The 10,487-nt window shown below is 49.4% G+C and overlaps 1 protein-coding gene and 1 long non-coding RNA gene across 22 annotated transcripts in view; both read left to right on the forward strand.

The window, feature by feature from the left end:
- The first annotated feature begins 43 nt into the window (after positions 1–43).
- CACNA1A (calcium voltage-gated channel subunit alpha1 A) overlaps positions 44–10,487 on the forward strand; it is a 293,742-nt gene continuing 283,298 nt past the window's right edge. For 19 of the 20 annotated variants that reach the window (XM_037727559.1, XM_037727549.1, XM_037727551.1 and 16 more), the window contains exon 1: positions 277–570. In XM_037727559.1, the coding sequence (XP_037583487.1) occupies positions 278–570 (293 nt within the window). In that variant the 5' untranslated portion in view covers position 277. Of the gene's footprint in view, positions 571–10,487 lie in introns of all 20 variants that reach the window. The other variant, XM_037727562.1, reaches the window with a different exon arrangement.
- The window catches only part of LOC119466847, a 44,760-nt gene continuing 34,962 nt past the window's right edge, over positions 690–10,487 (forward strand). For both annotated transcript variants that reach the window (XR_005195337.1, XR_005195338.1), the window contains exons 1-2: positions 690–774; positions 1,408–1,486. This is a non-coding gene — a long non-coding RNA (uncharacterized LOC119466847). The remainder of the gene's footprint in view (positions 775–1,407; positions 1,487–10,487) is intronic.

Below are 10,487 nucleotides of genomic sequence, written 5' to 3' on the forward strand. Positions count from 1 at the left end.
CCCCCGCACCCTCCTCCCGCCCCTCCTTCTCCGGGGTCAGCCAGGAAGATGTCCCGAGCTGCTATCCCCGGCTCGGCCCGGGCAGCCGCCTTCTGAGCCCCCGACCCGAGGCGCCGAGCCGCCGCCGCCCGATGGGCTGGGCCGTGGAGCGTCTCCGCAGTCGCAGCTCCAGCCGCCGCGCTCCCAGCCCCGGCAGCCTCAGCCTCAGCGGCGGCGGCGGCAGCGTCTTCCGCATCGTTCGCCGCAGCGTAACTCGGAGCCCTTTGCTCTTTGCAGAATGGCCCGCTTCGGAGACGAGATGCCGGCCCGCTACGGGGGAGGAGGCTCCGGGGCAGCCGCCGGGGTGGTCGTGGGCGCCGCAGGCGGGCGAGGAGCCGGGGGCAGCCGGCAGGGCGGGCAGCCCGGGGCGCAAAGGATGTACAAGCAGTCAATGGCGCAGAGAGCGCGGACCATGGCACTCTACAACCCCATCCCCGTCCGGCAGAACTGCCTCACGGTCAACCGGTCTCTCTTCCTCTTCAGCGAAGACAACGTGGTGAGAAAATACGCCAAAAAGATTACCGAATGGCCATATCCTTTTGCCCGAACCCCGGCGGCAGCTGCGCCTCCCCCTCCTCCCTCCACCTCCCCTCTTCCAGGCTGGGAGAGAGACCCGGGGGTTGATGGGAGGTGGGGAGGAGGGGGGTCTTCCAGGGGCTGGGAGAGGGGGCACCGGGAGGAGTGTGAGCGAATCTCTCCACCCCAGCTGGGTTGAGCTACCTTGGAGGCTTGGGAGTGGGTTTGTGGGGGGTTGCGGAGAGTGCATCCCTCCCAAGGACCGACCCCAGAATGAGATCTGGAGCCTGGGGTCGTGCAGGGCCTTGGTGGGGGCTTTCGAGCCAGTTCCGGAGGGTTCCGAGTTCTCTGGAATGAGCTTGGAACGGGTTCGGGCCTGGGCGCTTCTGGCCAGGGCAAGGGAACTATGGGGGCCTTGGTTGGGTTTTCTTGGCCATCCCTCCCTTGGAGTCCACCCAGGGGAAGCTGGACAGCCTCTCCACTCCTGCCTTCCCCAAGGTGGGGGGGTCACCGCACTTTTAGGGCAGGGCGCTTGGGAGCTCCCAGGGCGAAGAGCAAGAGGGGAGTCCATGTGGCCTTCACCCTGAGAAGCCAGCACTGGCCGGAGTGAAAACCCCAGGGTGGGCCGCTGGTCCGGTCTGGAGAGGGTAGTGACGGGTCGGAAGGCGCTAATGTCTCCCTCATGTTTGTAGGTCCCAATGCCTTTAGTGGCTGATCAGGGACCTCATCATCTTTAGGGTGTAGAGAAACAGATCCGGTTTGCTTTACCTGGGCCCCTGGCCTGGAAAGACCTGATCTGGACAGTTTCAGTAAGAAAGGGCAGGAGCAAATGAGCTGGTGGGTCCCTTCTAGAGCACCGTGTCCAGCTTTTCCTACCCCGAGTAGCCGAGAGGGGACACCAGGAGAATCAGCACCCATGTGGACATCTTAGGTAGGTAAATGCCTTTTAAAAAAAATTTTTTTTTTTTTTTTTAAATCCAAGATCCAGAGAAAAAAGGTGAAGCCCACATTTTCGTCTGTGGAGATGCTGTCAAATGCAGAGCTCCTGTGTCTCTTTAAATCTCTGCCTGCTTGAAATAAACCTTGAGGAGGGCTTCGCATCTATTGAGATGTAGGCAGGCAAGGGAGGGTAATTAGTCGGGCTTTCTAGCAGTTATCTAAGCATGACCCAGATTCCAGGAGGGGGGACACACCCTGCTGCCCAGGCTGGCTGGCCACCATGCCATGCCCAGATGTGCCGATTCTCCTGACGGTTGCAAACAGCTGCCCTCCGTGTAAAACTCAACCGGCTGGATGGGCCCCTGGGGCTCAGCGATGAGTCCCCCATCCCTTTTGTGTATGGTTTTGCAGTTCTAGACTCAACGGGGCTGGGCCCTGTGTGGTCCCTTGGGGGGGTTGCTGTTTGAGGAACATGGCGGGTGGTAGGAGGATTCACTTCAGGTGGCTCAGAATTGAGCCTGGCTCTTCATCCCGGGTGCTGAGATTGTAACGGAGGGCACTGAGGTTTTAGAGTGTGTGATCGGTCTACTTTGAGGGTGGGGAAAATTAAGAAGTTCAGCAGAGATGCTTTGGAGGGGAGCATACCTCTAACTATGATGCTGTTGGTGCCCAAGGCAGGGGCTGGGTCTTTGCTTCCCAAGTTTCAGCTTCCTGAAGAGGCTGTTTCTTAAGGTTGGCAATTCAACCCCATCTCAGGCCCATTGAAGTGCTCAGGGGTGTTGTGATCACTCTGCCCATCAGCAGAGTGAGGGGTGGGCGTGCCTTGCAGGAGGGTAGGGTGTTCATGTGTGCACACTCAGATAGCTCCAGGAGTGAGAGGGCTTTGCTCAGCTGACAGGTTTCCTCATTGAAAATGGCTTTAGATCGCCTTCTGGAGACTGGATTTGGAGACTTCTAAGAGGAAAGGAAGGAGGTGGGGAGCCCTTCTGTTGTGTCCTTAGCTTACCTCTGTCCAGCCTGAATCCTGCAGATTGGAAGGCTGTTGGGGGAGGGGGAGATTGCAGCCGCCCCTCAGAAGGGAGGGAATCGTGGGAGTGGGAGGCAGGTAAATTGGGAGTGTTGCTTGCCACTTCATCTTTTCTTTGGCCAGCTCACCCAGGGCTTTCTTGCTCTTATGATGAGTTTGTGCATTTTGCTCTCTGCAGACTGTTTTTCTTCTCTTTGGCTCGAGGTAACAAACACATTATACAGCCCTACTCTGGAAGGGAAAACTCCCCCCGCCACCCCAATCTGTCATCAAGCTGGGTCATCCGGGACTGAGCTTTCTCTGTCCTGGATGGAGCGGAGGGTGATGGCAGCGTGGGTGGGAGGGGTGGAGATAAGAGGATGGACGCGGACCTGGGGAGGGAGGCAGTGAATAAAAGAATTCAGGGCAGTGTAAAGAGAACGACCATGTGGAGTGTCAGGGTCACGCTACCAGGGCAGAACATTTTACTTTTTTTTCCAAGTATTTCTGCCATTAAAAAACAATGTTTAAGCATATCCTGTGGGGGGAAAAATGTGTGTAGGTACTTATTCTGAACTTTTAAAATAAAGTCTGATATGTGTACAGGCAAGTATGTATATCCAGAGTCACAGGTTTTTACAAAATGAACACATCCAGGCATCCAGCACCCAGGTCCTGATCAGCCCCCCGGAAATCCTCCTCCCCATACCACCTCCTAGTCGCTCCCCAACAAGGGTACGGCTCACCTGACTTCTACGATTCCTTTTGCCTCTTTTACGCATCATGTAAATGGAGTCACACAGTGTGTGCTTTTGCCGCTGGCTTCTTTGCCTCACGTCTGTGCGTGTGACTCTGCCACAATCTATCCATCCTACTGTTGATGGGCATTTGTTGGGCATTTGTGTTGATCGCCCCTGCTACTTTTTGATGTGTGTGCTGTGGGATGTGTATTTGAAAATGTGGTTTACTAAGGGTTGCAGGTCGTTATGGAAAGCAGGTTCCTCACTGACTTGTGGAAGAGAAGTGAGTGAATGATCCATGAACTTGGCTGTGTGCTCACAGGGTCTAAGAGTGGTACTTCTAAATGCAAATTCCGGCACGGTACACTGGTGAAGGATGCAGCCTTGCCTTCTCCACACTCAGGAAAATTCGCCACTGTGACTTCTTCCTCTTTCATTCCTCAGCAGGTCAAACTTGAATCCATCCATGAGAATTAAGAATCCGCATGTATTTCATTTTTTCTCCTCTTCCTAAGTGAGAAAACCCAAATGGAAGTCTTTGATATTCAGATTTACATTGCTGTATTTTTCTCATGCCAGGCAGCAAGCCATCTTGACCACACACCTTGATTCCACGTTTCCATTGATTGGAATTGTGATTCAAATAGGGTCATGAGGGTCTCTAATGATTGCTGATGAGCTCAGATCTGTCAGCTCAAAAAGGAGCATCTGTCAGCCTTCATAGAGCTCCCTCTCTGCTTATTGTCACTCACTTCTTCTACCAAGTGCCAAGGTGAATGCCACCTTTCCCGCCCTCCCTGTGCCACCAGGTCTCCCACTGAACGAGATGTAGAAACTCAGGCCATTGCAGGAGCACTGGAAGAAGGTCTACGTATTATCACACACAGCCTCCTGAATTACACTTAGAATTCCGGCTTTTCATCCGGTTTGCAGGAATCTTAACAAGATACCTAAAGTCACATTGACATCAGGTGATGATGCTTTGACATCTGTGAACATTGGCTGATTGGCACGCCTCATTTTTTTTTTTTTTTTTTAAAGAAAAACTCTCTAAAGAGAAACTTCTGCATGAGAAGGCCTGGGGGACATGGAAGCAGGTCATGATACTCTTGGCCTATCCTGAAAGGTAGCATGTTCTAGAAGGTACTGCTATAGCGGGCAGGATAGTGTCACTTATGTGATCCTTGTACTAGACCAGCTTGGCTGCAAAGTGAAAAACAGCACGGCGTTTCCATCAGGAGTATTTTCAGAAAGGGTACAATCTCTCATCCACAATTCCCAAATCCAAAAAGCTCCAAAAAGCAAAAGATGAGCTCATAGAGAGATAAAACCTAACCTGAACTGACTCGAGTTTGAAGGCTTAATTTACAGTTTCCATTCATCCCGCTTGGTGTGCATTTGAGTATGTTTTGCAGCAGAAATGTTCGATGTGCTTGCTGATGGCTTGTTGCTTCACCTCCTCACTGTCTGGCCTGCCTTGTGGTCCTGTCAAACTTTCAGGCGCGTGAAGACGGTCTTGTGAACAGGATAGCTTGGGTCCAGCAGGGTTCGGGTGGGGTCTGGGATTCTGCTTTTCTAGCTGGTATCTAGGGATTCCCCACACAGCAAGTTGGTGGGCTATGGTTGGAGTATTAGGTTTTATATCATAGAAAAAGCTTGTTATCATTTTTCTTTTCCTTAAAAAAATAATTTATTTGTAGCAAAATTCACCCTTTCAACATACGAGTCTGCGAGTTTTGACAAAGGCATGCTGTAGCCGCCACCCAAATCAAGATATGGGATAGTCCGTCAACCCTAAAATACCCCCACAGTGCCCCTCTCAAGTCAGCATCCCTCCTCCCCATCCCCTTCAACCACTGATCTGTTCTCCATCCCTACAGTTTTGCCTTTTGCAGAAGGTCACATAAATAGAATCTCACGGTACGTAGCCTTTTGAGTGTGGCTCCTTTCACTCCGTCTTTGAGATTCATTCACGCTGTTGCCTGCGACAGTAGCGCCTTCTTGTTGGTGTTGAGCAGTATTCCATGATATGGATGGACCAGAGTTTGCTTCCCAGATGAAGGACCTTGGGATGCTTCCAGTTTCGGTGATTATGAATAGAGCTGCTATAAACATTGGCGTGCGGGTTTTAGTGGGAACATTTCATTTTATACTTTTCATTTCTCTTGGGTAAATTAACCCAGGAGTGAGATTGCTGAGTTGTGTGGTAGGTGTATGTTTAATTCTATAAGAGGCTCTCAAACTGTTTTCCTAAGTGGTGGCACCACTTTACATTCCCGTCTTTGCGATGCCGCTGAGAGCCCTGGGTTGTGAACTCCAAAGCACGTCTGGCCTGGATGGCTTGGGGTGAGGGATGTGGATTTACAGAAAGGGGTGGAAGTAATAGTGTCAAATGACAGTCAGAGAAATAAAGATTAAGGATGTCGTTCAAAGATATGTGCCCACACTAGAGAGAGAGTGAAGGGGTTCTTTGGGGTGGGGTTCCACCCTTCCCCAGTAGTTCTACCGCTCCCCAGGAAAAAGTTAAGCTCTGAGGCTGTGAGACCCATGATTTTTACCCTGTTCTCCACCATTGCTATCCCAGTGTGCAGGACAAAGCAGGCACCCCATACACGTTTGCCAAGCAAATGAAAAAAAGTGCCTGTCTTCACCCATTAACGGAATCGTATAACATGTGATCTGCCCTTGTGCCAACGTTTTAGGGTTCAGGGAGTTGAGAGAATGCCCATGAGATTATCAGACCAATGAAGGTTTCTGAAACGTCAGTGCTGGAGGAGATTGGACACAACGGACCCTTGGGAATGAAGTCTTTCTTCGGGGACTTGGAGAGGGAGGCATCTGCTGGGTGCTTAGGGCTTACGTTCCCCGCTCCCTGCTTCCTCGCAAGTAGCAAGCACACATAGACACTTTCTCAGCAATAAAAAGCACCGCCGGGAAGGTGGACTCCATCCAGAGATGGTCAGAGCCTAAGAGCCGTGCAGTTAACGCATTTCCGAGAATGCCAGCTCAGCTCCTGAGAAAAGGGCCGGATGGCGCCTGCCCTGAAAGAGGGCGGAGAGGAGAGGGAGAACGCCGAGGACTCTGGGTCAGACTGGCGCAGGTTCGGGGTATTCACCAGCTGTGTTTTCTTGGGCACCAGTGCCTCAGTTTCTTGACATGCATGATGAGGGTATTTCTCCTGACAGCTTCTTACCTTGGAGGGCTCTCAGGAGGTAAAACGGGGTCATGCGTGAAAAACGGCCAGCATGGTCTCCAGCGCACAGAAAAACCCAAAATGCAAGAGCCATAATACCAGGAGTCATTTGGTTTCCAGTGTCCTTTTTTTTTTTTGGAAACTTTGGCTAGAAATGAGGCTCTCTGGGTAGGAATGGGAGCAAAGTGCCCCCCTCACCCCAACTCCCCGAGACTGGCCTGTGTGGATTGATTAACCTGAACATGGCACTCTTTAAAGCCACCCTTGGACATTTTGCATTCTTCATTCTCTCTGGAAGCTTTCGGGGGAAAAAAAATTCATGGCCACTTGACCCATTTTTCTATTCCCTTAGGTCTAAGATAAAATTAATTCTCTTTCCTCCTTTGGTTCCTCCCTCCCTCTGTGGGTGACAAGGTGAGGGAGTTTTAAAGCATATAATTAGCTTCCCTTTTCTCCTCTTTCACACCCTGTCTCCTCCTTTGGGGCTGGTCAAGAGTCCAGCCCAGGATGGCCACCCCAGGTGTCCACTGCAAACTCAACAGAAGAACCTGGCTCAACTTTTGTGTTAGAATTTAGGTACCTCCCTTCTCCTGCCACACTTTGGTCTTCCTTTTCCCTCACTCCCTTAAAAAAAAAAAAAAGGAACATTCCTGGAGAGGGAACCAGATGGGTGGGCGCAGCAACTTGTGTTTCAAAAACCACTGGGCCTTGCTGCTTTTCTGAGTGGGGTGACCATTCATCCAAGGTTGCCTGGGACTGTCCTGGGTCCAGCATCTCTGGAAGCTCTCAGTCCTGGGCACACTAGGATGCTGGTCATCCTAATGGTGAGTTCTTAACACCTGAGGGAGAAGAACGGTGCCAGAGATGGTGCCCTTGACCAAGAAAGGGGGAGAGTCGGTTACTTATTCCTTCTAAAAAGCCGAGACTTTTTATTGGAGTGAGTGCAGCTTTTAGAAGCTGTCTTTAAGGCCGCTAATACAAGAGAGATTCCAGCTATGAAGGGAAATACCTGAGTTAAGTCCGGATCAAGTTGTGACATCTTGCTTCGGTCAGACATGGCTTTCTCTGCCGTTCAGACTGGGAGCAGCCGTGAGTCTTCCTGAAAGGTGCGTCCTGCTCAGGCTGCACCTGCAGTTAGAAATTAGCAGCCTCCCACCCTCAGCCCCCAAATAACAGGATTCAAGAGTCCCCTCTCTGGAGCCATGAGGGAAACCCAACTTAGTCACCCACTTGCCAGTAAATAATATTCACACTGTTAAGTTCTATTCTCATTTTAGGCCTGTGTGTAAAAAACATATGTAATTTTAAACTGATTTTTAAAGTATTTTCATACAAGCAGTATTTGCAGGAGGGTGACGTCTGGATGCTACCTTTTCATTCTTGGAAATACGTGGATGAATTTGTCTTAAATGAGACCTGGGCAGACGTAGAACTTGGCCCGCAGTGGGGTTACATGGATTCTGATCTTCCGGAGTCTGCCACATTATCTCCATGATCTTTCTTGTCTTCTTTATTGAGAATGATGGGCATGGCGTGTAAGGCTAGGAGGGCTCTGCTGACCGTCACTTCAGTGAAATGTGTTTGTGGTGTGTTGTGGCATCTGCATAGGAATGTGTCTGTTCGATTAACAGCACAAGGAGTGGAGGCTGTAAGGAGGAAAAGAGGAGGGAAGGTGATACTGGGTGGAGGGGAAGCATATAGAGCTTGGGAACAGGCCACCTTGGCTGCAGATCTCAGCCCCAGCTCACAGTTGTGGAGCCTCAGTCTTCTCCTCTGAAAAATGGGGACAGTAGTCCTATGTTCAAGGAATTATAAGAAGGTTAAAAGATACTGTGCCCAGAAAGCACATGGCATATACAATCATCCTGTAAAAAGTAGCCAAATCAAATGAATTTTATTTATTTATGTATTTTGAGTCAGAATCTCACTCTCACCCAGGCTGCAGTACAGTGGCATGATCGTGGCTCACTATAGCCTCGACCTCCTAGGCCTGAGCCTCCCGAGTAGCTGAAACTACAGGTGTGCTCCACCGTACCCAGCTTTAACAATATAAATTTAACCTTCCTTGTTTCTGAGCTTTTTCGTCTTTTGGGGCTTGCACTTTTTTTCCCTCCACTCAACTGTATGTTTTTAAGATTCATCTCTGTTGTAGAGTGTAACTGCTGGTCTTTTACTTTTCTCTGCTCTGTATCATTGCATTCCGTGATGATACAATTTATTCATCCATTTTCCTGGGCAAGGGGCATTTGGAATGTTTCCAGTTTGGGGAAGGATTGTTTGTTTGCTGTTATGAACAGTGCTTCTATAAGGAATCAATAATTTTGAATGAGTGAATTCAAGGTGTTAATTTTAGTCTGTGTACTTGGAAATCTAGCTTCACCTAGAATCAGCTGAGAGTCATCAGCGTTTATGGCAGAAACTGAGCCATTTCAGTTTACTCTTCATTTTCTCTAAGAGGTTGGGTCAACCAGTTAACTCTTATTCCTGCTTGTATTCTGAAAGTCAGAACCTATGATTCCAGGTGGATGGCTGGGTGAATAGATGGATGAATGGGTGGATGAATGGTTGGATGGTTCAGACACTCGCAATTGATATGGTTGTAGAAAAGCAGCATGGTTGAGTTGAGAGCATGGATTCTAGAGCCAGGTGGCTGGGGTTTAAATCCCAGCTCTGCTAGTTACTGGCTGTGTGACCTTGGGCAAGTCACTTAAGTGTTCTGTGCTTCAGTTTCCCACTCTGTCTCAGTGGGGATTCTAATAGCTCCTGTGGGGATTCTAATAGCTCCTATCTGGGAAGATTAAATGAGTTATACATCTGATGTTTAGAATGGTGCCTGACACTTAGTAAGCACTATATGTGTTTATATATGGAAGACTGGGTAGATGGATGGACTTAGGTGTGTGGCCATATTTGGGCGTCTCTGACTCAGTGCTTAGAATAGTGTGTGGCACACAGTAGGTGCTGCATAAGTGTCAATATTCCACTCTTTCTTGCCAGGTCTCTCAACTCCCTTGATCTCTGTTATTTTTGGTGTCTACACTGTTAATGCATTCTCCTGAAAGATCAGCTCAATTATTTTTGCTCCAAGGAGAACACACTCATAACGTCTCATTGATTGTCTATGCTAGAATTCCATGATTCCTAGGCCCAAGCAGGATTTCCGCCTCCTCTTAGCAGTCCTTCCATGTTTCTAATCTTACCTTTCTCTCATTTTCTATGCCCCAATACCAGACTCCCCAGTCTCCCCATAGCTTCCCCTTCCTCTAACCATACTCTGTCTCTAATCTTGCCCTCTCCCCGAGAGCACCATCTTTGAAGAAATCAAATAGTTCAGAGCAGCAAATATAGGCTAGTTTCTGTGAGGGTCTTGCAAGGACTTGGAGTGTTTGGGTCTTACACAAATTGGAATCATCAGAAATGTTAAGAGACCTGAGTTGTCTTTGAAAGAGTTGTCAGAATGCAAATTTTTGACTTGTGGCCTGTTTCTGGTCACAACTCAGTCTTTTAAATTATGGACCATAGCTGGATGTTTGTGGTTTAGGGAGGATGGAGGTGTCCCCTGCAGTTAGTGTTGGATGGCTGGGTGGATGGACGGATGGATGGTTGAACAGATGCATGTATGAGTGGATGGATGGATGGGATGAAGGAAGGAAGGAAGAATGAGTAATTGGATGGATAGTTAGATGGATGAGTAGATTGGTAGATAACTTGATGGGTAGGTGGACAAATGGATGGGCGAATGGATGACTGGATGGATGGATGGAAGACTGGATGAATGGATGACTGAATGGATGACTGGATGGATGAATGGATGGCTGGTTGGATGACTGGATGGATGGATGACTGGATGGATGACTGGATGGATGGATGGATGACTGGATAGATGAATGGATGACTAGATGGATGGATGGATGGATGACTGGATGGATGGATGGATGGATGGATGACTGGATGGATAGATGGATGAATGGATGACTGATGGACTGGATGGATGGATGGATGATTGGATGGATGACTGGATGGATGGGTGGATGGATGACTGGATGGATGGATG

The sequence above is a fragment of the Cebus imitator genome, unplaced genomic scaffold (genome assembly GCF_001604975.1).
Source record: "Cebus imitator isolate Cc_AM_T3 unplaced genomic scaffold, Cebus_imitator-1.0 Scaffold234, whole genome shotgun sequence".
Taxonomy (NCBI): domain Eukaryota; kingdom Metazoa; phylum Chordata; class Mammalia; order Primates; family Cebidae; genus Cebus; species Cebus imitator.